This window comes from Brassica napus, chromosome A3 (assembly GCF_020379485.1).
Source record: "Brassica napus cultivar Da-Ae chromosome A3, Da-Ae, whole genome shotgun sequence".
NCBI classification, from domain to species: Eukaryota; Viridiplantae; Streptophyta; class Magnoliopsida; order Brassicales; family Brassicaceae; genus Brassica; species Brassica napus.
The window spans coordinates 26,470,448-26,498,186 of record NC_063436.1 but is presented as its reverse complement, the minus strand read 5'-3'; the positions used below and the strand labels follow the sequence as shown (position 1 = coordinate 26,498,186).

The following is a 27,739-nucleotide window of genomic DNA, read 5'->3' as shown; positions in this document are numbered from 1 at the left end:
ACAACTAAAGAAACTTCAGATGTTAATGTTTTAAGTTGATGTGAACTCTATCATGCAGCTGTGGTTCTCCCTTCATTGGAATGCAAGTGTTTAGTTTAGTCTGTTAACACGCTTTACTTCTCTTCATAAATTGGTGAAAATGAACTCAAATTTTGAATTTATTAGAGTAACTCCAACCTGAGACTAAATCCAATTACACTGTTACAATAATCTACAACATGCATCCAACCCCCATGCAGGTGGAGCCACAAATCAAATAGAGATACCCTTATCATAATTTAACCTCCAATCATATATGCAAGTTCAACGCCTAACGTCTCCAGCTCGAGCCTTTAGAGTCCTCCAGCTTTCTTATCTTATTCAACAACTCTTCGATCGTATTCGACGCCTCCTGCAATGAAAAACAAGCAAACAAAATGAATAATCAAAACGAGTGGATACAGTTTTTTTTTCTAGTGAATGAAGAAAAAACCTCTAGCTTTTTTCTCAGATTTTCTTCCTCTCCATCACGCCTATCTCTTTCCTCTGTGAATATCTCAATTAGATTCTCTTGCTCTTTGCTCATTTCTTCTATTTTCTCCCTTGCTATATTAACCTCATCTTCAAGTGCCTTGCTACGCTCTTTCTCACGTCTCAGCTCCTCTTGCAAATACTGAGAGTACCGAGGAGAATAAAAATAAAAAGATCTGTTACAAACGAAAAGCTCTTTGAGAATTTTGGTTGGGGAGTGTTATTACCAGTGAACTATCTTTCCCTGGCACACCATTGTCCCCTCTATGATAACTAGGATATGAGCCTGAGTAGAATTTGTCAGAGGCTCTAGTTTTGATGCCTGATGGAGCAGATCCCTCAGGATCATTCTCTGGTGATGTGTCTACAATCCAATAGAAGACAGCCTTTTCAAATGTCTGTTTCCTACTATATCCGTTTGGACCTTAGAAACCAATAAAGACACTGTACCTCTGTGACTATATCCGTTTACAGGCTTGTATCGCCTAGGTGCATAGCCAATTTTGTGACAGTTGGTGCTCCTGATAAAAAAAAATGAATTGAAACAACATAAGCCATGGAACATCCAAGTCATAGCTTCGTTATTAAGAAAAGAATCAGACCAATAAATCTTTTGCATTTGAACTAGCCGTGTTTCGAGTCTAGAGAGAACCGTTGTACGCTCAAAGCCTTGCTTATCATGAGCAGGCTCAACAAAATTAGCTTCCAGGACACCTATTAGTAGCAGAAGAAACTAGCATTACATCTTCAGGTAAAGATAAGCAAAACAAAGTATTACAAGTTCCAGATCAAGCAAATACCAATGACCCCACGACCATCACTGCCTGCTGCATTCCATATCCTCCAAAATGGCTGATGAAACAAGTTAGAAACCAATACATGAGAATATGAAGTCCAGTCCAATAAAGGCCTTAGTATCATGTTAAGCAGAAGGAAAACCTTGATGAGTCGGTTTTTGTGGTAGACATTAAAGCCTTGAACATCAACATGGTGTTTAGCGTCCTTCACGAATCCGAGAACCACAACAGCAGACATCTGATTAAAAGAGGTAACTAGCTTTAATTTTGGACCACATCGTTGCTAGCAGTACATAGAACTGTAAGAAGGCTGGACTAGCTAAGTTATTCAAAAACATACATTTGAATCCTTAACATAAGTATCGGCACCATACTGAGGTCGATATGTGATCTGCTCAGTCTGCATCATATCATTCACTACGTTGTGGTGCTCAACATCTTTTCCTCGTAGTATGATTCGAAATGCAGGTGGGATTCTTAGGTAGAGGATTGATACATAACTCTGGGAACACGTTGTAAACATGAGAAAAAAAGAAGAAAAATAATGGGGAATAATGAATGTGTATATACCCTTAGTGAGTGTTTGAAGGTTAGGAAATGCCTAGAGTTAGGAAACTGAGCAGCCATTTTGATGTTTTTCTCATCCCTATTGACACCTCTGAGTTGGATATCCTGCAGATAAAACAATATGTTGTGCATAACAGCTCTGCGTTATATCAAACAATAATTTCGCATACACTAAGCAATAAAAACACATACATGAGGATCAGCATCAAAATCAAGTTCCAGCAACCCATGGTCATCTTCCCACAGGTTATATATGATTATCCTTGTCCCACAATTCTTCATTAGACCAAACTACAACAAATTAAGTAACACATTAGTGAGAACATCAGCTCAGAGTAGTAAAGGGATAGCAATCTATGAAAATCCACATCAACAGAGTGAAAAAAAAAATCATTGTTAGTGACATATTAGTATGAATAGGTGACTGAGAAAATGCACTGGACAAGGCAATAATATATTTACCTGACGAAGAAGATCCTCTTCACTAGAGAATGGCGACCATTGAATTATTGTCCTCACGTTCTTATCCCAATCACTAAGGGAAGACCTGACTATTTTACTCCATTCAGTGTCTCTTTTTTCGTAGTCAAGCTGGCCATTTATATCACGTCACAAGAGATAAAATCGATACAATATGCATCTCAATTTGAAAATAGATCTTCTGGACATGAAACATTTACTATGGCAGCAGAATATGTATAAGAAGCAAAGCTAAGTCACAAACGCTGAAAATATTACACGCTGATATACCAACAAAGGTACAGAGAGAGAAGGGAACCTAACTAATGTGTTGCCATTGAGTTAAATGCTAACAAGAGATCAGAAGAATCATATCAGCATATACTATTCAGAATACAGAAACCAAGTGGGTGACCATGGAGTTATTTTTTAACAATCGACTAAGAAAGATTTACCATTGGTACAACAATATCCTCCTTTCCTGTGCTCCTCAGAAATGTATATGATAGCAGCCCGATGCTCTGCGTAGAGCTGAAACCAACATCAAATAAAAATATAAACTATTCAGAAGTGAAAATACAATCCAAAACGATTGAAGACATAATAGCCAAAAGGGGTAACAAATTGGTAATAAAGAACTAACCTCTTTCCATTTTTTCCAGGGCAGCGTGAGAATACAATGACATCAGCTCCAAGTCTCATTGTACTCGTCTTAAAACCATTGCCATCTAGAAGCAGTAAATAGATTAAGCATCTTTTCCTCAAAAAACATATAATAAGGGGGTTGGCAGAGAATAAATTACATTGTCCAATGGTGTTTGCAAGTTTGCTTTTGGCAGAGTATCCTAGAGACATGCATTGTCGCATTTTCTCAGGATCCATCCCACCTCCATTATCTGCCATTTCAATTTTCAAACATCAGGATGCTCGTACATGAATATAACAAGGAACAGATTCATTAAGATAATGCTAAAATCAAATGTATACCTTCAATTAATAACATCCTGTTTCCTTCTTTCTTGTTTTCAAGCATATCAACGTTAACATAAGTAGCTCCACTGGCAACCTGATTTCGATGAAGAACCATTAGTACAACGATCAGAAGCTAATGAGCTCAGGTCTCTCTAATACTATATCGTAACAGGTTAGGAAACTGAACACACCTCATCCAAAGCATTGTCCAAAAGCTCAGCAAAAGCTGCACGAGAGAACATATTAAAAAAAAAGATTCGCTCATATTTAAATAAGGTCAAATCAAGGTTGATTAATAAAAAAAATACCTCCAAGAGCCCATTTGTGACTGGTAGCATTAGAATGTAGAAACTTGGGATGAACTCTTACATGATCAAAGCCACCTGATACACAAAAACACAGTTGGAACATGAACCAATCCATGTCAGAGAATAAGTTAGGACACCAAGAAGTTCTGTGCTTCTGTGTTTACCTGATGAAAGATCCCAATTACCACCAGGCGCTCCTTCATAATCCCCAGCTTTCCAAAACTGCTTGCAACTGCCAACTCTACCCGACGACGACACTCCCGCCGCCGGCATCTGCGAGAAGGCATTGCATGGATCCGCCGGGAAAGTATGCGTCATATTCACCGGAGGAACCGGTTGGTCAAATCCTTCCGGCGGCAACACGACTGCTAACTCATTCTCCACCGCTCCTCTCTTCACATTCTCTCTGTCCAGTGCAGAGGAAGTATCTCGCCCTCTCTTGGCACCAACGGAGTTCACAGAATTGTACCTTCGTTCGGCAACATGTTCCTCGACGTCGGACTCATCGCTGCTGCATAGATCGATGAGAGTTACAGTGTCGTCTCGCGGAATGTAGGGTGGTATAGTCTCTGGCTTCACATCGGTATCCATCGATGGAAAAGGAGAGGCGGAAGACGAGTGGGGTTGAACAAGAATTTTTTTGAAGTGTTAAAGAAGCAAAGATGACGGAAACTGCTGCCACTGGCCGGCGAGGAGGAGTGACGGACGAGAGCGACAAGCGGAGAGTAGTTTTTATGAAGCGGCGGACATAACTAAAAAGAAACAAGAGAAACTGTAAAGAAAAGGGTTTTACTTTGACCTTCCACGTGTATGACTTTTACTTTTTTCATTAACTGTTTCTTGTCGGCTAGTTGACTTGTTTAGTCTTTATCGTACTTAACAAAATATATATTTATAAAAAATTCAGTTTACAATTAATATCAAAGTGAAATATATCTATGTTATTATTGTCAGTTACACACTATTTAACCAAATAATATTGAGAAAAACAAACTTATTTATAAAATCAATCAAACTTGCAATTAATATCAAAGTGAAAATAAATATTTCCTCTGTCTCATACTCCTTTCGTTCGTTTATAATTGGCGTTTTTCAATTTTCACACAGTTTAAAAAACTCTGAATATTCTCTCCGTTTTTTAATATAAGTCGTTTTAAAGCTATGTACATAGATTAAGAAAATCATTAATTTTTTATATTTTCGAAACAAAAATATCATTAATTATTTATCTAACCACAATTCAATCAACAAAAAATAGAAAATATATTATTATTGGTCAGACAACATTAATTATTAATAAATGTTACATAGAAAACCGAAAACAACATATAATTTGGAACAATTTTTTTTATCTAAAACGATTTATATTGAAAAACGGAGAGAGTACATTTTATAACCTTTATTTAATGATGCGTATGATTGTTGTTTAGTCAAGTGTTATTTATTGATCATTATTTAATGTAAGGACAATATAAATCATTTTAAACTAAAAGCTACCTAAATAACTATGAACGTCGATTATTTAGGTGAAAGAAAAAAATTCTAAAACGTCACCTAAAGAAACACGGAATGAGTATTATAATTTTTACATTATAATCAGTTTAACAGAACTGTTCAAAAAAATAGTTTAAGAAAAAATTGTTTGTTTCAAAATATAAATAGTTTTTATATTTCTAGATAATTTTTATTTTTATTGGATATAGTGTGAATAATTAAATTATATAAATTTATTTATGATTGGTTTAGCTTTTCTTAATTTATATATTAAATGCTACTTAAATTTTTTTTTAATATTTGTGCATTCAACTAAAATTATCCACGTAATAAAACAGAAAGATTAATACTGAAAATCAAAATCATTTTTTTGTAACAAAAAAATCAATATCACACATTTTGTGAACTTGTGCTTATGCCTTATGGATTGTGATTACGCATCTAATATTTTTTTCCGTCAGATATGATGTACATATTGGTGGTTGATTGATTCGGTAGGATATTTTGCTTTGAATTTTTTTTTAACATGGTGACACTATATCCTCACAAAGTTTGAAAACGATTTGAACAACAATAGCGTAACACTTGTGTTCCCAAATGGAAATTACGCGTGAAAGCTAAAGCCATACAACAACAAGAAGTCACATCTAATTTAAAACGATCACACAACTCGTCAGTCATCGTCATATGGTCATATCCTTCCCCAATCCCATTCTTTTTTGTATAAACAAAAATCTAAACGTAAGATTAGACAAGACGGGACCACCACCAACTCCATTACAATACTAGCTAAAGAAGCTTCTTGTGTCTACTCACTCCTCTTTTCTTTAATTTTTTTTTGTTCTTGCGTCAGTGAGAGTGAGCCTCGTGTCCCTCCTATATACACATTTTTAAACCAATTAATAAAATTCAAAAACAAACTAGGTCACCAGTAAATACTAAATCCCTTATATATTAAAGGAGAAACATTGTAATAAATGCATTCACACTATAATAGACACGTGGCAGCCTCACAATGATTTGATAATAAATATGCTAACGCGTTCACACTATATTCATAAATGTGCTCACACTATATACTTTGTATTTTTTTAATATAAAACTCATATGCAAGGTTCCAATAAAACTTTAGATTTTTCGGTTCGAATCAAAACAAATAACGAATCAAAAGCTAAACTATATATATTTTATTTTTATTGTTTACCGATAAAATTGGGCAAAATATTTATAAGTTTTGATTCAATTCGTTAACCGTTTTGAATTGAACCAAAAAATATGGATATCCGTAACTCTACGAAGCAAATAAATTACTAAAATACAATTAAAAAAAGCAAATCACAAATACCAATATTTTTAGGAGCAATTGTCAAATTTGATCTATTATTTCATTTGCATATATATACATATAGGTACATAATTATATATATATATATATATGTTATATATATTATATATAAGTTTTACAATATTTTTATGAATTCAATTTATTATATTAGGTATTAAAATTTAAAAAGTAAATAATATTTTATTTTGTAATAAAACATTATTATTAATTTTTCAATTATTTTTTAAATTTTATTTACGGATCAAATCGGATATTCTTTAAAATTCTAAATCATTTCGGATATCATAGTCACCGACTATCCAAGTGACTAAAGATCGAATCGACATGAATGCCTCCAAATACTCGGATATTCGATCTGTGTTCACCTCTATTTACGGATACAATTGATTTTTTTATATGAAAAAAATTTACTAATGTCAAGGCCTTTTTAATTTTTAATTAGTTTTAATTTTATCTGTCATGTATTATTTAGAACAAAAATGTTATTAATATTAATTAACAATATCTTTATATATTTGTCATTTATTTTTATATACTTTTATATACACATACATGTGCACCTTGATGTGAGCACTTTATAAGTATTTACCACTACTGAAATATCTATATTTTTTTTGAAGTTGAAATATTTTTTTCTTAATGCTTCTTTCACTACCGACCAAATTGTAGTGAAATGATTAGTCTTAATAATTTTCTTTTATTTTTCTTGAACTATTATCCGTTTACAAACTATAATATGAAACCATTGGTTCGACATGACAATTATCTAAAATTTATAACATAAAAATTAACAAATAATAATAATTTTTGGTTTTTACCGAAAAACTAACAAATCAAACATTCTAACAGAAAAAAACCAAAAAATAATTTAAAACCGAACCAATATCTAGATTAAACAGATTTAATGTGTTTTTATTAAAAATAACGAAACTAATAATCACATCCCGCGCAAGGCGCGGGTTATTACCTAGTACACTTGTTATAACGCTACTGCTCGGTAAATTAGAAAATTAGGCAGCCTTAATTTTCCTAGGATAATCTATTTTTGAGTTCTAAATTTATGATGCTCTTTTATGTTTGTTTTACTTTTTCAAGATTAAGAATTTAAATTATACGAAACAAAAAGCAAGATTTATTACCCCGAAAAAAAAAAAATATATTACCCGGTGGGGGAAAATGGAGTGGAGGATCTTGGGCTTGGACTGTTGGTGAGGGAAGACACCGTGTTTCTTGAACTGTTCTCTAACCAAACGGTTGTAGATGAACGCTGCGCCATGGAACTGAGGCAGAACCAACCAAGCGACGAACACAAGCTTGACCGAGTACCAAATAGGAATCCACTCAAGGAGAGATTGCAAAATCAGCTCTGTGAGGGTGAGGAACGAGTATATGATCCAGTAGGATAGCCACTGTTCGTCGTCAACTTTAGTTGCGGTCTCCATCGCTACCACCGATGCGTACCTGATATATATCAATATAAACTTTTAACCTAATTTTTTTATTTTCTTCTTCGTTTAACAAAAAAAATAAATAGAGTTAAACGGAAAAACTTACAATGGATACACCAACATCACCACAGGCCTGCACATACATGATACATATCAAACCATATTAGAGATATGGAAAGCCTAATAGATAATTTTTTATAAATCAGTGGTAGGAGGATGAAGAATACCCAGCGCCTGTATGAAGAGCAGTGACCAAAGTCCAAAACTTGGTCATTTTCTCTTATTTTTTAGAAGCTTTCAGAAGGTACTAAAATCTGGAAGAGTGAGCAACAGAGAGAGAGAGAGAGAGACAACTCTAAAAATTGGAGACTCTTTTTTAAGGAAGAGCCTAATTTATAGATAAGTCTCTTGGGAAATGTGCGGTTTGCTACAGTTGGTTCGTTGGTACGGTTTAATAAGCAAAAAAGAGAACACAAACGCTCATGTCATGTCGGTCGGTTTACAATTACTCCGGTCTGGTCTATCTGTTCATTTAGCAAATAAGACTGGTTTGAACCGGTTTACTTCATTCATAAGATTGGTGTCACGTGGCGAGAGGACAAAAGGAGACAATATTCTAACTTGACATGACCGACTAGGCCTGGGCGTTCGGTGGATCATTCGGTTTCGGTCCGGATAATTCGGATTTTCGGATTTTCGGTGTTATGCTCAGAAGTACCATTCGGGTTTTACTAATTATTAGATCGGTTTCGGTTCGGTTCCTTTCGGGTTCGGATCGGATCGGATGTAACCAACGTTTAAAATCGTCTAAAAATATATTTTTTAAAACCTTAAAAATTGACAATTTTTTTTTCAAAATATAAAAATTGTTTACAAATCTAATTAAAAATTAGTTAAACTATCTAAATTAACTAAAAAGTATTCAAAATAACAATTAAAACAAACTAAAAAAATATTTTGAATATCCTAAAAACAAAGATGGTCGGTCGGTGATTGCATTTTCCAGAAACTTTCTTGTTTATTTAACGTTTGATGATTATACAAGAAAGACTCGTGTCATTCGAATAATAGATCAACTTTACCGAGGAAACTAGTGGTCATGGAAGATTCTTTGCCCAACAATTAAGCTTCACAAGTTCAGAAAAATGCTTTTCTTTTCTTCTTTTAGATCATTAGATATGCAATATGAATCTTTTCAAAAAGTTATATTCCGTAATATAGGATACTAAAGGAAAAAGATAAGGTGTAAATAGAGGTCCCAACAGCTAAAACAAAAGACTTTTTAAGGCAAAATATAAAACTATAGATTAATTCATCCTCTGAGCAGCTTCCTTGGCTAGAACTCTCTCTTTAGCCTTTGTCTTGGCCTGTGATTTGGATCCCATTATCCCTCCTCCCCACTTCTTCCGGTTCTCTTCATATTTGTCATTAAAGTTTGCCTATAATCCATCCATGCAAACAGTTAAAGAATTTATTTTTAAATATTTAGCAAATGAAGATGAACAATCATCTCTTACCTTAATGGCCTCAAGGACTTTGCTGAACTCCATCTTGTCCTCGTTCTTCACTGTTGTCAAACACAAGCAAGCTGCTGTTTTCTGGTGAACAATCTGCAAACAAGTCACCACCAAGAAAGGACATTACAAATCACAACACATGTTCTCCTTCTTGAGTAAACAATCTTATATCATTACCGCTCCCAATCTTGATTTCCCCTTGATAATGCAGTAAGGAACCTCCATTTTCCTGCACAGAGCAGGCAACCAGACAACCAACTCAATCGGATCCACATCATGAGCAATCACCACCAGTTGCGCCTTGTTCTACAATCATTAAAAAAAAAAAAGACAAGATTAATCACTAGAGAGGGTGGCAATTGGATTAGTTCTGAAAGGGAGGAGACCTGCTCAATGAGATATGTAACATGGTTAAGACCATACTTCACAACAATAGGCTTCTTCGATTCAACAGGCTTTCCCTCGGCCTCGGCCTGAGCCTTTTTGAGAAGACGTTCCTTCTTGGCTGCTTTGTCCTCAGGCCTATACTTGAGGAGAATCTTCAAGAGAGAAGTTGCTGCAATTATAAAGACATTGTGTTAAAAACAGCTAGAGAGTAATCAAAAGAGCAACAAGTAACAAAAGGGAAGGAGATGGGGAAAGAAAGACCTAAGTTCTTGTCAAGGGTCTTAGTGAACTGGTTGAGTGCTGGTGGGACCTTAAGCCTCTGCTTAAGAATACGCTTCTGCCTCTGGAGGCGGATGGACTTTGGCCATTTGATGTATCTCGTGAGATCCTTCTTGGGTGGCAATGCTCCTCCGATTCCAAACTGCTTTGGACGCCTCTCAAAGAGTGGGTTTGTTACTTTCTCCTGAAACCAAGAAGATGTTTACAACTAAGAACAAGGTAATGAGAAACAAATCAACTTATAGAGAGAGTAGAACGCAATCACATACCGGTTTCTTCTTGGTAACCGCTTTGACTCCTTTCTTTGGGGCCTAAACCAATTAAAGTACACATTTTTAGTGTAACGAAGCATGTTAAACGATGAACAACCACAATATAAGAGAGAAGTATAACAAAATAAACAAGTAGGTGTTAACTGATGCTTGTTCTATAACATGTGTAAGCTAACAAATAGATAGACTAAAAGAAGCAGCAATCTATTCATCTTACACCGGAACTATGTTAGCTACACTGAGACATACAAGACCAGATTTAAAAACATTATCCTTTTACCAACCATAGGTGCAGAAACTTAGGAATCAAGCTAACACAATGAATAACATTGTAATGAACTCGAAGGAGAAAGTATACCATTTTCGATTTCCACAGCAACTGTTTATTCCTGAGAGAGAACTGAGATGCTAATAACTAACGGAAGAGAAGACAATCGAGCATTTAGGGTTTCTCGTTACTCGAGTGGTTCAGATGGGCCTTTTGTTGGGCTTAACTATAAACCCAACCACTTTTTATAACACAACTAGTAAAAAGAGATGTATTTTGTCTTTACTAGGGCTGGGCAAATAAACCGAACCCAAAAATCCGAACCGAATTCGATCTGATAAAAATGAATCCGAACCGATCCGAATCCGACATAAATACCGAATGGATCTTGTTTTTTGGTATTTTGGATTATGGGTATTATCCGAACCGAATCCGAACCTAAATGGATATCCGATAGAACCCGAAACATTTAAAATCACAAAAAGAACTTCTACCAAATATGATCTTAATTCTTAATATGTATCCAAAATACTTTAAAATATTATTGAACTTCTAAAATAATTATCTATACATGAAGGTTGATGGTGGAATGTGTCGGTTGAAGCCTGAAGTTTTTAGATTTTGGTCTTGTTTTCATTGAAAAATGTTTCCCATTTCATGAGAACTTAGTTTTTTTTTTATGATTTCATTTATGTGGTTTTCTTTCTATCACTAACTATGTTTATCCTTCTCTTGATTTTGGATGATCACGTTTGATGTTTTTTCTTATTTTTGAATCAATTTTACTTATGTTTTGGCTGTTAAAATATGTACAAATCATGTATTTTAAATCCGAAAACCGATTTCATTTATGTTTTAGTTACAAAATAGGTACAAATTAGGTATTTTTAAACCGAAGAACCGATTGGGACCCGAACCCGAAAGTACAATGGGTTATACCGGTTATTTGAAGATTTACTAACCCCGACCCGAATTCGATAGAACCCGAACCGGTCACGAACCGAACTTTTATATAACCTGAATGGGACTGATTTTGATAAACCCGAAAAACCAAAACCCGAATGGATAAAACCGAAACCCGATTGGTACCCCGAATGCCCATGCCTAGTCTTTACTATGTCCGAATATAATGAAATCCTTATTAGAAACCTTGCTTTGACTTTGCTTTCTAAACTCAAGTCAAATCAAATCAAGTTTAGTGTTACCGTTTTGGCCCAAAAATACATCAAACCTTGATGAGATTCTTGAATATAAGCGAGGATTAATAATATAAAACAAAAACCAATTTGTTTTATTGAGTTCTAAAGCATATTCTTTCTCAAAAACAAAATTCAGGTAGGTACCAAACTATAGATCTCTCTGTTCATGTTCATGGAGAGTTGATCAAAGCCGTTGATCAACAACAGAACCAAAACCCATAGCAAAAGAACAATTACACAAACACAGACAATACTTCCTCTATTCTTCTTCTTCTTCTTCTCATGCTTCTTGTTAATCTTATTATTATTACTATTATCTCCAGCTCTCATTACATTCGAAGACCAACAAGTCGAATGAGACAACCTTGTCGTTCTCGTCTCATCATCATCATTATCATCAGAGTCGTGAAAGAGTTTTCTCCTATAGGGTGATCTCATCTCTGCCTCTGGACCATCTTGATCGTGTTGAAGAGAGATCATCAGCTTCCTTGGAGAGTTTTCCACTAACTCAAGAGCTTCTTCCACAGTGATACACGAAACTGCAGATGAGCTTTTGCCTTCTTTCATTGCGGTCCATACTTTCTCAAGCTCACTCAGCTTCTGCTTCAATCGCTCGTGTGGATTTTCCTCTTTTTCTTCCATTTTTTTACTTGACTATAGAATTTAAGAGTAGAACTAATACATCACCTGGTTTTATAAAAGGCCGGATATCTTGTGAGAGATCTCACCAATTACCATTTACTACTTGTAATTTTTGAAAACATACTTCAAATTTTACTCTTTACATTGAATTATAAAATTTGAAAATTTGAAACTGATAATTCAATATTTAAATTACTGAACAATATATTCTACAAGCAAGGAAAATCATAACTGAACATTTATTTTACAATTAATTTTAAGAAAAAAAATAAAATCAGTAATAATAACCATTAGATGATGTGTTTCCAAAATTTGAATCCATGGAGTAATGTTTCAAAAAAAAAAAAAAAAATCCATGGAGTAGATCTTCTTTCATTTTTTTCCTTAATAACAGTTAGATACTTTTTACTAATACTTGACAAGTGGCTGGCTACTCATACATTATGAGCTTTTGTTTTGTTCTCTTGAGAATCAAAGAAAGCTATGACTTTGAGTATGAGCATGCCTCTAAATGGCTAGATGATTTCTGTTTTAAAGTACCAATATATAGCATGGAAAAAAAAAGAATGCCATCAAATTCCAAAGAGAAGCTGAGAAAACAAATAAAACAATTGAACATGAGATTAGCATTCCTCTAGTATTGTTGAAAGCAACCTATTCTTCTTTTCTTCCATGTGCAACATCAATGGACCCTGTAATGTGTTCTGTATAACTAGAAGCCACAATTCTGTTAGTGGGCTTGGGCCTAAATACAATATGTCAGGCCTGTATAGTTTTGAATATGCTGACATGGCATACTTTCATCAGAACCTCGTTCTGTGATTGGCTCATAGATATCCATGTGACGCTATTTTCTCTCTTCCCCTCTCTCTCTGTTGACTTGAGCCTCTACATATCCTGCAATCATTTTCCCCAATTCTCTTTTTTTCTCTTCGTGCCAAACCAAAAAAGGAAAGACAAATTAAAAAACAAAGGTCGTCAAAGAAAGAAAGAGCCATGGACGCCATCGATTCCGTCGTCGATCCTCTCAGAGATTTCGCCAAGGACAGCATTCGTCTCGTTAAGCGTTGCCACAAACCAGATCGCAAAGGTATAATAACATCACCTTTACTTCTGTCTCCCTTAGAATTCGTGTCTTTTTAGATAGTTGTGATGCATGTGAGAGATCTGTATGTTTTTTAACGTCTGATCTGCTGGATCTATCTGCGTGTTGCGAAGATCTGTATGTTTAACGGACAGATCCGTCGTGTTGTATGTCTGAATCTGTTTGGTTTGGTTTGGTTTTGTAGAGTTCACGAAAGTGGCGGTCCGTACAGCGATCGGGTTTGTAGTAATGGGATTCGTGGGGTTCTTCGTGAAGCTCATATTTATTCCCATCAACAACATCATCGTCGGTGCCACCTAGGTAAATCTTCTTCTACCAATTTAAGTTTTTTAAATTGATGCTTTTAAATTGGTTAAGCTGCTTCCTTTGCCTGCTCGAAGCTTTCTTCCAACCTCCTTAGATCCCATGCATTTGTTCTTGTATTGAGCTTTTTTTTTTCTTCCTTTGAGGAACCTTTGATAGTAGAAGGCTCATTTCTTTGGAGTGTTCTGTTCTGTTCTAGATGCTAACTAAATAGGTACTTTTTATTTGCACATCTGACAGGATTGTTTATGCGTATCCTTGAATTGAATTGAAGGTGTCTTTTTATGCACTTGCTTATACACTCGTGTTTTTTCCTTCAAGTATCGTTGATAGTCTTCTGAATTCGGTTGTCAAAAGAATAGACTTTGTGATTGGATTTGCATGTTAAGGGGACCATGCATAATTGGAGATATATGATATTAGTTGATTTAAGCTTGTCCTTGTATTTTGAGATAAACTCTCATAGATGTTTGGTTCATAGATGTTTGGTTTGGCATGTTTGCAGATAACCAGCTAAGAAAGAGAAGAGAAGTGTAGTAACAGCTTTCTTGCTTGTTCCAAGAAAATGTTTTACAGTTTTTTTTTGTGTGTGTTCAGATGCTCAGAAAGAGGAAACATTTTGTTAACCATACTTTTGAAATTAGTCTCCAGTAATTGCATTCTATTTTATACGACACTGTTTATTTCGCTTTACTGTTAGAATTTGGGAATTGTGGTGAACCTTTAGTTATGGTGACAAAACTCACAAATTTAGAAAAAGTAACTCATATGAAGTAATCAAGTTAAATTTCACATAGTTGCAACCAATCATACAAGTAACCGGTAGATAATATACATTTGAACTACCAGCGTCCAGCGACTTGAAAGATACAGAGGAAAATGAATTATTGAAGAGTACTTAATACATACTTCATTTCTAGAACTCTTGTCTTAATCTTATTTCCTTAGATCCCTGATTACGCCAAAAACTCGATAGAAGTACTTACTACTACCTTAATTATTACACTAGCCTTTGACCCGCGCGCCCGCGCGGATATAATTTTTTCAATATAAATTATATAAAACATATATTTAATACTATATATGTATAATATTTATAGTATTACATATTTTTTATATATGCACATGACATTTTGTGAGATGAGTAAAAACTGTGGATATTTTTTTTGTTATGTGTTTGACAATACATATAAGGCCTTGATTGGCAGAACATTAGCATTAGCAGTAGCAGTATGTTATAGAAGCAGTATGCTGCAGGAGCTGTGTGTTTTTGCTAAACTGTTTAATAGGATGATTAAAAGAGCAGTATGAGTATGTTATTTAAAATTATTATAAAAATTAATATATAACATATAATATATAATATATTTATTTTTAATGAATATATTTATAATATATATTAACATTAAATTTAAAAGATATATAATTAATTTATTTTATTTAATAATTTGAAAAATATTTTTGTTTTATCAAAAAAGTACTATTTTAAAATAAATTTTATAATTAAAATATATATTTAAAAAAATAATTTCTGAAATTTAAAATAAATTAAATTATGTAAATTAAATTATATTTAAACGTGAAATACAATTTAAAATTTTTTTTATTGTAAATTAATTTCAGAATTCAAAATTTTATTTTCTGGATATAAAAATAATTTCACGATATTATTAAATAAAATAAATGAATTAATTATATATTTTCTTTAATTTTATAAATTATAAATGCAAATGCTCTTCTAAAAGCTTCATATGAGAGCATTGGCCAAAAGAGCATTTGGAGAGCATTAGTATTTAATAAATGCTTATCTAACAATTGTTGATTGGATAATGTAAAGCATAATGATAATGTTCATGCTCTACCAATCAAGGTCTAAGAGATATATATACTTAGGATTGGAAAGGGTAGGCTAAAATCAAACCAAATATATATTTAAATTATTACAGATCCATACCCTTTTTTCCTATACACTTTATTAAAAACAGAATATACCTTATTAAAGATAAGGAAAACGTGTTTTGTAAGTTTTAAACACATAATCTCATATAAATTGCAAATTTCATGTTTTTGTAAACTTAGATCAATCGTTTCATTTGTTATAGGTTAGCTAATGGATAAAAATACTGGTCATATGTTTTGTTGGTTTGGTTTTGAATTTTATAAATAGTCAATATTATATGGGCCATAAAGTTATAATAAGCCTAACCTAAACTAATTTATTCGTATTTGGCAAATTGATGGGCTGGCGAACAATTAGATTAGCACAATCAATTGACCACGGAAGGAAATGATTATTAATGATATGAAAGGATTATTAATGATTGTATAAGAAACGATTGTGTTTTAATTCCAGTGGCATTCTCTTGTAATTATTGAGGAAAACTTAGGGTTAAGTACTATTTGTACTTCTGTTTTAATAGATTAGATAATTATATATTTTCTTTAATTTTATAAATTATAAATGCAAATGCTCTTCTAAAAGCTTCATATGAGAGCATTGGCCAAAAGAGCATTTGGAGAGCATTAGTATTTAATAAATGCTTATCTAACAATTGTTGATTGGATAATGTAAAGCATAATGATAATGTTCATGCTCTACCAATCAAGGTCTAAGAGATATATATACTTAGGATTGGAAAGGGTAGGCTAAAATCAAACCAAATATATATTTAAATTATTACAGATCCATACCCTTTTTTCCTATACACTTTATTAAAAACAGAATATACCTTATTAAAGATAAGGAAAACGTGTTTTGTAAGTTTTAAACACATAATCTCATATAAATTGCAAATTTCATGTTTTTGTAAACTTAGATCAATCGTTTCATTTGTTATAGGTTAGCTAATGGATAAAAATACTGGTCATATGTTTTGTTGGTTTGGTTTTGAATTTTATAAATAGTCAATATTATATGGGCCATAAAGTTATAATAAGCCTAACCTAAACTAATTTATTCGTATTTGGCAAATTGATGGGCTGGCGAACAATTAGATTAGCACAATCAATTGACCACGGAAGGAAATGATTATTAATGATATGAAAGGATTATTAATGATTGTATAAGAAACGATTGTGTTTTAATTCCAGTGGCATTCTCTTGTAATTATTGAGGAAAACTTAGGGTTAAGTACTATTTGTACTTCTGTTTTAATAGATTAGATAATTATATATTTTCTTTAATTTTATAAATTATAAATGCAAATGCTCTTCTAAAAGCTTCATATGAGAGCATTGGCCAAAAGAGCATTTGGAGAGCATTAGTATTTAATAAATGCTTATCTAACAATTGTTGATTGGATAATGTAAAGCATAATGATAATGTTCATGCTCTACCAATCAAGGTCTAAGAGATATATATACTTAGGATTGGAAAGGGTAGGCTAAAATCAAACCAAATATATATTTAAATTATTACAGATCCATACCCTTTTTTCCTATACACTTTATTAAAAACAGAATATACCTTATTAAAGATAAGGAAAACGTGTTTTGTAAGTTTTAAACACATAATCTCATATAAATTGCAAATTTCATGTTTTTGTAAACTTAGATCAATCGTTTCATTTGTTATAGGTTAGCTAATGGATAAAAATACTGGTCATATGTTTTGTTGGTTTGGTTTTGAATTTTATAAATAGTCAATATTATATGGGCCATAAAGTTATAATAAGCCTAACCTAAACTAATTTATTCGTATTTGGCAAATTGATGGGCTGGCGAACAATTAGATTAGCACAATCAATTGACCACGGAAGGAAATGATTATTAATGATATGAAAGGATTATTAATGATTGTATAAGAAACGATTGTGTTTTAATTCCAGTGGCATTCTCTTGTAATTATTGAGGAAAACTTAGGGTTAAGTACTATTTGTACTTCTGTTTTAATAGATTAGATTATTTAGACTTTCGCCTCTGATTCACCACAAAAAAAAAAAAACTGTTTCAAGAGTTTATTGGATACAACCTATTCATCAATCTTGTTCACCCTATCGCAATCACATTGATACACGTTTATATCTTTTTGACTAATATCTTTGCCACTCCATTGACATGACAAATACTAAAACTTTCATAATGATGTTTGGTAAACTCTAACTACCAAGTAAATGACTTGCCAACAAGAACAAACAACAAACCGAATCTTGGAACGGAAGCAAGACGACTTTCCTTGTTATTCACTCGAAGACGACACAAATACATAACAGATGATATCATTTTAAAACCAAAAATACCATTCACAAACTCATTTGAGAACCTGATGATACTGAAAGAACGGAGAGAATAGTTATAATGCCTCCACATCTTCATCAATCTTCACTTCCTATTCTCAACCCTCTACTCAGATTCTCACCTCCTTCCTCCCCTGATACTCCCAAACACAAGAGAGAATCAAAGATCACCATGCCAAAATTCACTGTACGTAAACTCATACCTCTACTTATCTTCGTTCTCTCAAGCCTATCTGTTATTCGCCTCCTCCGGATCTCCTTAAAGTCTTCATCCTCTGCCTCTCATTCCCTCTCTTCTACCACATTTCGGTCTGAGTTCAGTCAGCAGATAAGTGCTAATGCGAGCCAGAGCGCTCTCACCGAAAAGGAACTCAAGCTCTTATCAGATACAATTACTAGTAGACCCCCTTGCAACGTCCTTGTTTTTGGGTTTGCACCTCACTACCTCAAGTTATCTTCAATCAACACCAGAGGCATTACCGTCATTTTAGAAGATGAACAATCAAAATCAAAAGCTGAAGTAAATCCCAACAACACAAGAATCTACAGCTTGAAGTACCATCAGATGGAAGTCAAGAACGTTTACAAACTGCTCCGACATGCCAGAGCTAATCCCGCATGTGCTGCACCAAATACGAATACTCTACATCAAGGCTCATCAGAATGCAAACTGAAACTGAAGGATTTGCCACAGGAAGTGTACAATACCAAATGGGATGTGATAGTTGTTGATGGACCACGTGGGGATGACTTAGAGGCGCCAGGTAGGATGGGGAGTATATATACTGCAGCTGTGTTAGCAATACAAGGAAGTAGTAACTCGACAACATATGTTTTAGTGCATGATGTGCAAAGGACTGTTGAGAAGTGGCTCTCCTGGGAATTCTTGTGCCAGGAGAATCAGGTTTCAGCTAAAGGGAACTTCTGGAAGTTTCGGATCAAGGGTCGATCAAATGCATCTAGGTTCTGCTCACCAGAAACAGCCTTGATCAGATATTAGCAAAATTAGTTCAAAAGCAAGGTTGTTGCTCTGTCACACTACGGAGTCTGTCACATAACAGTGCGTGTGTAGGGAAGTATATGTTCAAATAAGGCATTCAATGTAGACTAGCTATCAGAGATCTGTACAAATATCATTCCAAGTAGTTAATGGATTGAGGTTGATGAAATGGTCATAGTTTTCAGGATTTTTCTTTTTTAAGCATAGTTTTCATGCAAAAATATTCATTAATAGATATTTATACCTGTCATCAATACAAAGTAATGGATTTTTGCTTTTTTTCTTTTCATTTTCATGGAACAAACTATCTATAATCAAAGCATCGTGTGTGAGAAGCCAAAAATAGCTGAAAATCTTTAAAAAAATATGATACTCTCTGGTTTCCACAAAACACACAACACAATGTCCAAGAGTCTCTCCTCTCTTCAATCAGACATCTCTACTTCAGGGGGCTTGTCTTGTTGGTTCTCCTGTGAAATCACTGAAGCGAGATCTTCAGCCTTCACGGGAGAATGTCGGGCCATATATTGAAACATGATCTGCAAAATTGATTATAAAATGCTTCAGTTTCAATTCATAAAAATATGATTCCCTAAAATTTCGAGTGCAATATATGCAAAGGAAGAGAGTGTTAACCTTGGAATAACTATCCGCAAATGCTCGAGCTCGATTTGAAACACTGATATATTGTAAATCTGCCTTCTCAAATTTACCATCCACACAGTTCAACCCTCCATCGCCAATGGCAAATCGAACAAGGCTTCCTGGAGACAGTCCTGACTGTAATATCCAACATGGCAAGAAGCCCACAGTGAGAAAGCAACCTTAAACTAAACAACATCACTATCTAGTATACTTCATAGACTCCATCGGTCTCCTAGTAGTACAACAAGAAGATTACTCTGATCTTACAGTTCTCACTTAGCCCAAATGCGTATTTTTCAAGCTAATTCAAAAAGGCTAATCAGGATAATGATGCACTCTCTATTATATACTGAACATACCTGTTTTATGAAGTCTGCATTCAAGCAATTAACTACTACAGGTGGATCATCTGATGTTACAATTTTCCCATCATCTTGCAGCCCCAAGACGATCTGCACTTACACCATACTTGTTTATAGGTACTTGTTAATGTGAGTATTTTACTAATAACCTTGTATGAAAAATCCATGAGCTTTATACGTATGTGAAGTCTACTTACATGTTGTTGGTTTGGAACTTGTCCATTGTTGTCTGTATCAATGACATACTGACTACACCTCTCATCCTTCCATATCAACACCAGAGGAGTATTCCCAGTATGATAATGTGCATGCCTGCGACAAATTTGCATGAACTTAAGTAGATGTTGCCGCATAACAATTGGCCAGAAACAAATGCCACGGAAAATAAGATTCATTGTTAAACAAAAACTTTATCAAAGAAGAGCCCCAGACCAATGAGTACGTTGTCAAAGACACATTTTATCTACAAGTGCAGGCATCATAAAATATTGGTTACTGAAGCAAACTAAATGGCATACTACAAGTAGGAGAGATGAAACGATGCACTTACTTGTTATATAACAACAATCCATCCTTGACATAAGGTAATGATCCCGTATAAGCCGAGTGAAGTCCGCTTTGGTCGCAGTTATAAAAAGGAACAACGCTGAACCTGAACTTGTGGTAAAAGGAAGGCGGATCACAAGCACCAGTCTCGTCAAGCTTTGACTGCAACCAAAAGAACCTGAACTCTGCTGTACATTCATAAAGCGAGTAACCCCTCCAACAAACCATATCAATCACGTAATACGTCTGATCCGCCTGTACACATAACAGTAACAAAACCACTTAGTAGGATCATAAACCAAGATAAACCAATAAGAGGAAGAATCTTTTAACCTCGTGAAATATACAGTCCAGTATCGAATACGATTGTGCTGGACCGGAAACACCTTTCTTCCTAGCACCACCAGGCAACGCAGAAGGGAAATGATGCAAGACAGAACCATTACGTAACCTACTAACAGTAGTTCCATCCGCTGACACTACAAAACATCGCTTCCCAGCTGGTCTCGCTAACACATACCTTAAAAAACAACCAAAAAACAAAAAGTTACAAACTTTGTAATGAAAAAACAACCAAAAAACAAAAAGTTACAAACTTTGTAATGAAAAAACAAAATCGAACAAGAGGGCTAGTTAGTTACCAATCTCTGCTCAGATTCTCAGGTACGTCGATCATCCATTCAGGTAACATAAGCTGACTAGCGAACCACTTGCGAGCCTCGGGTCCTCTCAGACTCGAAGCTTGGCGAATGTCGAAGCTACTCGCTTCCGATTCGTGTCCGGTGGTGTCGACGTCAGGCATGGGTTCGGATAGTGTTTCCGGGTCGACATCGGGGGAGGATGATGATTGGAGGGATATGACGGAAGAGGCGAGGTTTCGAGCTCGCTGCTGGGCGTCGGAGCGATGCTGAGACTGGCGGAGAAGTGAAAGGTCTCTGCGTTTCTGTTGGTCGGAGATAGGTCGTCGCTTGAAAGGACGGCGAAGATCATGCGGCGCCATCGTCGGAAGAAGAAAGCTGTACCGAGTTCGAATCCTGTTGTCGAAACCAAACCGGTTTGATTTGGGATGAATATAAACTAAATGGTTTAGATTTAGCTCTGTTGAATCTTGGCCCGAAACTAGACGTATCTACGCCTTTATGAATATGGGCCCATAAGAAGGAAGCTTAGGCCCATTAGGGGGGGTGTTATTGGATTGGGAAGTTTAATACAGATATACAATTAGAATCACCTGTTATTCAATATCAACTAGATTTTATTAGAATCTAATTTGAATGGAATATGATGTACTTTTGTATGAGAAATATCCAACACTTCTGTCTTGGATTTTGAATTTCATCAATCTTTTTTTTCTTTTACAATTTTCCTCCAACGTAGGAGATTCTCCTCCAAGATGGAGATGTTCCAAATTGATGTGGATGTATTAAGAACTGACCTGATTATTAGGGATATGCAAATCTAAATTCACGTTTTAAGAAGTCTGAAGATAAGAGACGACATCATGGGTTGAAGGTGACTAAAACCAGTTTCTTTTATTTTCGTAAAAGTTCATCACATCTTAACTACCTAGCAAATTAAAAATATCCACTAATTTTAGAAACAAAAAAGTTCGATTGCAGTTATAATCCCATTGCATTATATTGGAATCATCAAATTCCACTGAAGTACAATCAAACTCTAATTCCATTACGTAGTTCTAATTCTCTATTCAATAAAACATCCATAGCTATAAATATGAGACTATCCTCAATTTTTTTCTCTTTTAATTCAGGAAAAGATGGTGAATATATTGATTGAAACCTATTTCTCCCTCAACCTATTCCTATGATCAGATCAAATTAAAAATCAGTGACACAATTCTAAAAATATAAGATGTTTATTAAATAAGTTTTTTAATTGCCATAAAATATGGTCTCAGATCCTAATTCCAATTAAACCTCATTATTGTTATTATTAAAATTTTAAAGTTTAGAATCCCGGATAAATTTGACCAAAAAAAAAGAATCTCAGATAAATCTGATGACTTAGCAGACGCAAAACGTTATGTATTTGAGACGATCTAAAATAATTTAATTTTAGATGAGTTTTAAATAATTTTCGACGAATTGTGTAAGTTACTATGAAGTTAGTTAAACTTTTGTGTGGTGAAATAGGAAGGTTTACCAAATTATTTTCAATCATAATAAAATTTACTATACATTTTAAAACTAAATTCAATAATGTTACTTTTTTCTATAATCATAATATTCATGTTTGAAAAATACACCTTCTCTGTGTTGTGGATTGGAGTATATGACCTGTTCGTTTGGTTGCCGCAGGTTTTGGCATCAGCGGCAGCGACGGCGGCAGCGTCAATGAGGATAGTTGTTGTTCGTTTTGCAGATGCTGACGCTGACGCTGACGCATACTATATCGCGACCGCAGATTTTATCGGCGTCAGACGCAGCTTTCTGCGTCAACGAAACGAACAAGAGTTGACGCAGAATGTTGACACTGCCGCTGCCGCCGGTACCTGCGGTAACCAAACAAACAGCCCTTATGATATTTGCGGTAACCAAACAACCATATGATATTTGGTTTTGTAGCTCACTGAATATTTTAACCGGTTCAATTGGTTTGGTAGAAACACCCTTAAGCTTCGATTATCTTCCTCACGGATCACTCAGGCTTCCCACACTGCATCGAATCGAAAATGTCAGATCTGGTCGCTCCGCTACCTTCGCCATCGTCAGCTCCGAGATCCGCCTCAGACTTCTTCTCCGATCCTTACGACTCGCATCCTCTCTGGTTCAAGCCTTCCCTCTTCCTCTCCCCTGACTTCGACTCCGAGTCCTACATCTCCGAGCTCCGCACCTTCGTTCCCTTCGACACTCTCCGATCCGAGCTCCGATCACACCTCGCCTCCCTCAACCGCGAGCTCGTTGATCTCATCAATCGAGACTACGCTGATTTCGTGAGCCTGAGCACTAAGCTCGTCGATATCGATGAGGCTGTTGTCCGCATGCGCGCCCCGCTCCTTGGGATCCGCGAGAAGATCGCTGCGTTTCGGGGATCCGTGGAGGCTGCGCTTTTCGCACTGAGGAGTGGGTTGCAGCAGAGGTCCGATGCCGCTGCTGCGAGGGAGGTTTTGGAGTTGTTGCTCGATACTTTTCATGTGGTATCTAAGGTACTTGATTTCGTTAGCGATCTGTTCATGATCGTGCATTGTAGTTTCGTTTATATTGAGTAAAGATGTTTCTCCATTGCTTGTTGGTTATTAAAATCTGAATGATTGACGTAAATAAGGTATGTTCCTTGGGGAGTTTTAGGTTGAGAAGCTTATAAAAGTTCTACCGAGTGCTCCTTCTGATTGGAAAAACGAGGATGGTGTTTCCCTGGGAAGGAGCGCTGTGAATGTTGAAAATGCCACGCAGCAAGATGGCAATACCATGAGAGAAACCCAAAGCATGCTTTTGGAGAGAATAGCTAGTGAAATGAATCGGCTCAAGTTCTATATGGCTCATGCACAGGTCTCCATCACGCATTTACTTTTTTCCTTTTTCTCTTGTGAATTCACAATTCATCATTTCCTTGTTCATTACAAAATATATATTACATTAGCAATGCACTCTGTTCCTTTTAATGCACAAAGTGTAGTTAGTAAACATAGGAGTATTTTGATATTGATGGTAGGAAGTTTTGCTTTTCAGTCCTACCTGTTCTCGAGCGTCAAAGTTATAATGAGAACGGCAAGAAATTGGGTGTCTTATAGGATAATTGTGGAAGAGTTTGGGGTATACTGCATGAGTAGTCTCTTGGGGATTAAAACTAGTTATGCTTATGGGGCTTGAGAAATGTCTGGGCTGATAGGAGAATTCATGGCTTTAATAAGATTGCTGACAAAATAGAGTACAATGAGATGGTACCTGGTAAATTATTGTGAAATCTCTGGTGTTCTAAAAAAATTTCCATTAAACTTGTTTGCCTCAGAAGACAATAGAAAGTCTTACGGCTGATGCTCACTACTTTTTTCTTTTATGCCAGTACAGAACCTGCCTTTCGTTGAGAACATGGAGAAGAGGATTCAGAGTGCTAGTGTGTTACTGGATGCTAGTCTAGGTCATTGCTTCATTGACGGACTAAACAACAGCGACACAAGCGTCCTTTACAACTGCTTGCGTGCATATGCTGCCATTGATAACACCACGAATGCAGAAGAAATTTTTCGTACAACGATTGTGGCTCCATTTATACATAAAACGATTGCACATGAAAGATCAGCAGATGCTACTGGAAGTTCAGATGAACTTGAAAACGATTACAAACTTATCAAGCATTTTATTGCGAAGGACTGTAAAATGCTGATAGAAATATCTTCAACCGGTAAGTTGCTCCACTCTCTGAAATAGCAGTCTTGTTCGTTATCACAGTTCGTAGTCAATCCTATTTCCGATAGGAGTAGTTGACATTGGACATATCATTTTATATCTAACTCAGTGTACTCCTTGCTTGGTATCTTGTTTATAAACAGAGAAATCGGGTTTGCACGTCTTCAATTTCCTGGCAAATTCAATCCTGAAAGAAGTTCTTTCGGCAATCCAGAAGGTCAAACCAGGAGCCTTTTCTCCTGGAAGGCCTACTGAGTTCTTGAAAAATTACAAGGCAAGCTTGGATTTCTTGGCATATCTTGAAGGTAGGTTAGCTGATCTATATCTTTCTCTGAGCTTGATCTCATGGCTATTCAGATTTCAGACGCATTGTGAACTAATCTTCATGCGTCTTATATAAACAAATAGTATAATTTTATATTAGTTGATAACATTATTTGAATATTTTTCAGTAGCGTCATAGCATGTACTTTTTATGAAGGTTATTGTCCGTCAAGGTCCGCTGTCACCAAGTTTCGAACTGAAGCAGTATGTATCGAATTCATGAAGCAATGGAATGTGGGAGTATACTTTTCACTGAGGTATTGGAGATATACCATAGATGGTTGACTTACTGTTATATTAGTGGTGGTGTCTCAGCTTCTCTAACTCGAAAATATATAATTTCAGGTTTCAGGAGATAGCTGGAGCCTTGGATTCTGCTCTTACTTCTTCTTCCCTGGTTTTCATTCAGGATTCTGATTTAGATAAACAGAGTTTTCCCAACTTAATGCTCAGACAGAGCGCTACTCTGTTGGAAAGCTTGCGGTCATGTTGGAAAGAAGATGTTCTTGTTTTCTCCGCTGCTGATAAATTTCTTCGATTGACCTTGCAGCTTCTTTCGAGGTTTAATAAAATTTGATTATTAAATTATTTACGCTTATTAGTTTTGGGTTTCAGTTCTCATTTTGACAATGTGCTTATAACATGTAGATATTGCATTTGGGTGTCATCTGCGCTGCATACTAGAAAGGGTAATGCCAGTCCGAGTCCTGGATGTGACTGGGCAGTTTCAGCCTCTGCAGAAGATTTTGTATATGTAAGTCACTTTTTTTATCTGGATTGTGACTTAGCTCCTCTGATATTCGGATCTCTACTATCTCGTGTTTATTGAATCAGCTAAAGTTGTGTAATGTGGGACAACTTAAAAGCTGCGTCCATGTTTTGTAAACTTAATCATAGAATAAGAGTGACAAAAACTGATGTGGAATATTGATACATCTCCTTCCTTGCAGGTTATACATGATGTAAATTATCTAGTCTCAGAAGTTTGTGGCGATTACCTTAAACATATATCACAATACATATCTTCATGCTCCACTGAAGTTCGTGATGTGGTGAGGATGAGCATATTACAGGGTGGAGATAAATTAAAGGAAGTGCTACCTTTACTTACCAACACAATTATTGAAATCATTGTTGATAAATCTGTTGAGGTAAAGCCCTGAAGATACATTAATTTTATGCGCTTCAAGATTGGGTTGACGGCCTTAATGATCACTTACAAGAATAGTGTTGACTATAGTTTAATTTATAGCTGAATAGGTGAATGTTATTCTCTAAGTATCATATATGGTAAATGCTTTCATTGATTTTATAGGACCTAAGACAGGTCAAGGGAATAACGGCAACATATAGGTTGACTAATAAACCACCGCCGGTCAGGCATTCACCATATGTCGTTGGCATATTGCGTCATGTAAAGGTATTGATTCCCTTTTGGGTTACGGTTTTAAGAACGTTCATAGTTACTTGATTGCACCTTGTCTATTAATAGGCCTTTTTGGAGGGAGAAAAGGCTACACGGTACTTGACGCAGGCAACAAGGGAAGAGTTACTGCTTCGAACTGTCACTGAAATAACCAGGCGGTATTACGAATTAGCTGACGAAGTTGTTAGCGTGGTAAGTATTTTGTTTTAAACACTTAACTAGGATTATCAATGAAAGAAACTCTATTCTGTCAAAGGCTCATCTTTTCAGTATCGTTTCAATCTAGTATTGGTTTAGGATATATCAGTAGTTTATGCGTGGGAAAAGACTGATCGATTATAGTAAATATGTTACAGGCGAGAAGAACAGAGTCATCGCTTCAGCAATTCCGAAGAAAGGCACAGAAAAGAGCAGGGGCAGCATCAGGTGTCTCTGACGACAATGTATCTGAAACAGACAAGATGTGTATGCAGTTATTCCTTGATACTCAGGTAACCCTTCACATGGTTCCCTGTGTCAAATAAATAAAAATATTAGATTTAGAAATAAGTGTAACATCATCGGTTAATATCTCTATTACCAGGAGTATGGCCGAAACATCTCTGCTTTGGGGCTAAAACCGGCAGAAATCCCGGTTTACTGTTCCCTCTGGCAATGCGTTGCACCTGCGGATAGGCAGAACACAATCAGTGTTTGAGAACTCACACGGAATTTTCTTGGTTTCATACATCTTGCAATAATAATAGGAAGTCTTTTCTTTTGTTTGTTATTTTATATTTCGTTTGTGTTTGTTTGCATAACCTATCTTTATTATGATCAATCAAAGTTTTTGGTATAGTAGCTGACACTTTAGTAATCTTGTAAATTAGTGTTTGTTCATGTTAAACTGAATTATTGACGCCAAAATAAGTGTGAAGTGTGAACTAAAAGATATTATAAATTTAAATAGTATACATGTGCCC

General features: G+C 35.3%; 8 protein-coding genes across 9 annotated transcripts; 3 read left to right on the top strand and 5 right to left on the bottom strand.

The window, feature by feature from the left end:
* Positions 1-130: 130 nt before the first annotated feature.
* On the bottom strand, positions 131-4,619 carry LOC106361736 (protein MICRORCHIDIA 7). The gene is made up of 18 exons (XM_013801546.3): positions 3,778-4,619; positions 3,614-3,688; positions 3,497-3,531; positions 3,321-3,399; positions 3,137-3,229; positions 2,977-3,061; positions 2,789-2,864; positions 2,337-2,465; positions 2,067-2,165; positions 1,878-1,979; positions 1,648-1,809; positions 1,450-1,545; positions 1,311-1,362; positions 1,113-1,224; positions 961-1,031; positions 738-874; positions 473-652; positions 131-391 (listed from the first exon to the last, which is right to left on the bottom strand). Exons 1-18 carry the CDS (start codon positions 4,202-4,204, stop codon positions 311-313), a joined length of 2,091 nt encoding a protein of 696 aa, XP_013657000.1. The 5' UTR covers positions 4,205-4,619; the 3' UTR covers positions 131-310.
* A 1,030-nt stretch (positions 4,620-5,649) lies between these two features.
* Positions 5,650-8,323, bottom strand: LOC106361737 (HVA22-like protein d). Of its 2 annotated transcripts, none has more exons than XR_007326398.1 (4): positions 8,128-8,323; positions 8,007-8,033; positions 7,427-7,913; positions 5,650-6,053 (listed from the first exon to the last, which is right to left on the bottom strand). XR_007326398.1 is itself a non-coding variant. In XM_013801547.3 (4 exons), exons 1-4 carry the CDS (start codon positions 8,172-8,174, stop codon positions 5,957-5,959), a joined length of 399 nt encoding a protein of 132 aa, XP_013657001.1. In that variant the 5' UTR covers positions 8,175-8,322; the 3' UTR covers positions 5,650-5,956. The 2 variants fall into 2 exon arrangements, 1 of the variants encoding a protein (XP_013657001.1); XM_013801547.3 differs by having other exon boundaries at positions 5,650-5,983; positions 7,616-7,913; positions 8,128-8,322.
* Positions 8,324-9,077: 754 nt separating this feature from the next.
* On the bottom strand, positions 9,078-10,868 carry LOC106361738 (60S ribosomal protein L7a-2-like). The gene is made up of 7 exons (XM_013801548.3): positions 10,714-10,868; positions 10,353-10,394; positions 10,066-10,267; positions 9,804-9,973; positions 9,595-9,723; positions 9,418-9,510; positions 9,078-9,339 (listed from the first exon to the last, which is right to left on the bottom strand). The coding sequence occupies exons 1-7, from the start codon at positions 10,714-10,716 to the stop codon at positions 9,208-9,210; spliced, it is 771 nt and encodes a 256-aa protein (XP_013657002.1). The 5' UTR covers positions 10,717-10,868; the 3' UTR covers positions 9,078-9,207.
* A 1,025-nt stretch (positions 10,869-11,893) lies between these two features.
* LOC106359184 (protein SINE4-like) lies at positions 11,894-13,105 on the bottom strand. Its single transcript, XM_013798921.3, has one exon. It carries the CDS (start codon positions 12,462-12,464, stop codon positions 11,955-11,957), a length of 510 nt encoding a protein of 169 aa, XP_013654375.1. The 5' UTR covers positions 12,465-13,105; the 3' UTR covers positions 11,894-11,954.
* Positions 13,106-13,321: 216 nt separating this feature from the next.
* On the top strand, positions 13,322-14,543 carry LOC106361739 (protein transport protein Sec61 subunit gamma-1). The gene is made up of 3 exons (XM_013801549.3): positions 13,322-13,554; positions 13,754-13,869; positions 14,378-14,543. Exons 1-2 carry the CDS (start codon positions 13,461-13,463, stop codon positions 13,867-13,869), a joined length of 210 nt encoding a protein of 69 aa, XP_013657003.1. The 5' UTR covers positions 13,322-13,460; the 3' UTR covers positions 14,378-14,543.
* A 2,539-nt stretch (positions 14,544-17,082) lies between these two features.
* Positions 17,083-19,384, top strand: LOC106361741 (probable methyltransferase At1g27930). Its single transcript, XM_013801551.3, has one exon. It carries the CDS (start codon positions 18,169-18,171, stop codon positions 19,105-19,107), a length of 939 nt encoding a protein of 312 aa, XP_013657005.1. The 5' UTR covers positions 17,083-18,168; the 3' UTR covers positions 19,108-19,384.
* Positions 19,385-19,434: 50 nt separating this feature from the next.
* Positions 19,435-21,742, bottom strand: LOC106361740 (snurportin-1). Its single transcript, XM_013801550.3, has 7 exons — positions 21,302-21,742; positions 20,994-21,180; positions 20,665-20,915; positions 20,312-20,426; positions 20,112-20,204; positions 19,744-19,887; positions 19,435-19,646 (listed from the first exon to the last, which is right to left on the bottom strand). The coding sequence occupies exons 1-7, from the start codon at positions 21,658-21,660 to the stop codon at positions 19,533-19,535; spliced, it is 1,263 nt and encodes a 420-aa protein (XP_013657004.2). The 5' UTR covers positions 21,661-21,742; the 3' UTR covers positions 19,435-19,532.
* A 1,487-nt stretch (positions 21,743-23,229) lies between these two features.
* LOC106442734 (conserved oligomeric Golgi complex subunit 2) lies at positions 23,230-27,612 on the top strand. The gene is made up of 12 exons (XM_048763447.1): positions 23,230-23,826; positions 23,969-24,169; positions 24,689-25,022; positions 25,171-25,332; positions 25,509-25,608; positions 25,697-25,912; positions 26,000-26,105; positions 26,302-26,502; positions 26,667-26,771; positions 26,844-26,969; positions 27,134-27,268; positions 27,361-27,612. The coding sequence occupies exons 1-12, from the start codon at positions 23,353-23,355 to the stop codon at positions 27,472-27,474; spliced, it is 2,274 nt and encodes a 757-aa protein (XP_048619404.1). The 5' UTR covers positions 23,230-23,352; the 3' UTR covers positions 27,475-27,612.
* The last annotated feature ends 127 nt before the right edge of the window (positions 27,613-27,739 follow it).

Coding starts and splice junctions, on each gene's coding strand:
- LOC106361736 (XM_013801546.3), bottom strand. CDS start 4,204: ATGGATACCGATGTGAAGCCAGAGACTATACCACCCTACATTCCGCGA. Junction 3,230..3,320: donor CAGGATGTTATTAATTGAAG/GTATACATTTGA, acceptor TTGAAATGGCAG/ATAATGGAGGTGGGATGGAT. Junction 2,166..2,336: donor AAGAGGATCTTCTTCGTCAG/GTAAATATATTA, acceptor AATTTGTTGTAG/TTTGGTCTAATGAAGAATTG.
- LOC106361737 (XM_013801547.3), bottom strand. CDS start 8,174: ATGACCAAGTTTTGGACTTTGGTCACTGCTCTTCATACAGGCGCTGG. Junction 8,034..8,127: donor GCTCTTCATACAGGCGCTGG/GTATTCTTCATC, acceptor ATGTATGTGCAG/GCCTGTGGTGATGTTGGTGT. Junction 5,984..7,615: donor ACTCCATTTTCCCCCACCGG/GTAATATATTTT, acceptor ATGTGTATATAG/GAGGGACACGAGGCTCACTC.
- LOC106361738 (XM_013801548.3), bottom strand. Junction 9,974..10,065: donor GACCCTTGACAAGAACTTAG/GTCTTTCTTTCC, acceptor TTATAATTGCAG/CAACTTCTCTCTTGAAGATT. Junction 9,511..9,594: donor GGAAATCAAGATTGGGAGCG/GTAATGATATAA, acceptor ACTTGTTTGCAG/ATTGTTCACCAGAAAACAGC.
- LOC106359184 (XM_013798921.3), bottom strand. CDS start 12,464: ATGGAAGAAAAAGAGGAAAATCCACACGAGCGATTGAAGCAGAAGCTG.
- LOC106361739 (XM_013801549.3), top strand. CDS start 13,461: ATGGACGCCATCGATTCCGTCGTCGATCCTCTCAGAGATTTCGCCAAG. Junction 13,555..13,753: donor CCACAAACCAGATCGCAAAG/GTATAATAACAT, acceptor TTGGTTTTGTAG/AGTTCACGAAAGTGGCGGTC.
- LOC106361741 (XM_013801551.3), top strand. CDS start 18,169: ATGCCTCCACATCTTCATCAATCTTCACTTCCTATTCTCAACCCTCTA.
- LOC106361740 (XM_013801550.3), bottom strand. CDS start 21,660: ATGGCGCCGCATGATCTTCGCCGTCCTTTCAAGCGACGACCTATCTCC. Junction 20,205..20,311: donor AAGTTCCAAACCAACAACAT/GTAAGTAGACTT, acceptor GTGTAAGTGCAG/ATCGTCTTGGGGCTGCAAGA. Junction 19,888..20,111: donor ATGCAGACTTCATAAAACAG/GTATGTTCAGTA, acceptor TGGATATTACAG/TCAGGACTGTCTCCAGGAAG.
- LOC106442734 (XM_048763447.1), top strand. CDS start 23,353: ATGTCAGATCTGGTCGCTCCGCTACCTTCGCCATCGTCAGCTCCGAGA. Junction 25,333..25,508: donor TTTCTTGGCATATCTTGAAG/GTAGGTTAGCTG, acceptor CTTTTTATGAAG/GTTATTGTCCGTCAAGGTCC. Junction 27,269..27,360: donor AGTTATTCCTTGATACTCAG/GTAACCCTTCAC, acceptor CTCTATTACCAG/GAGTATGGCCGAAACATCTC.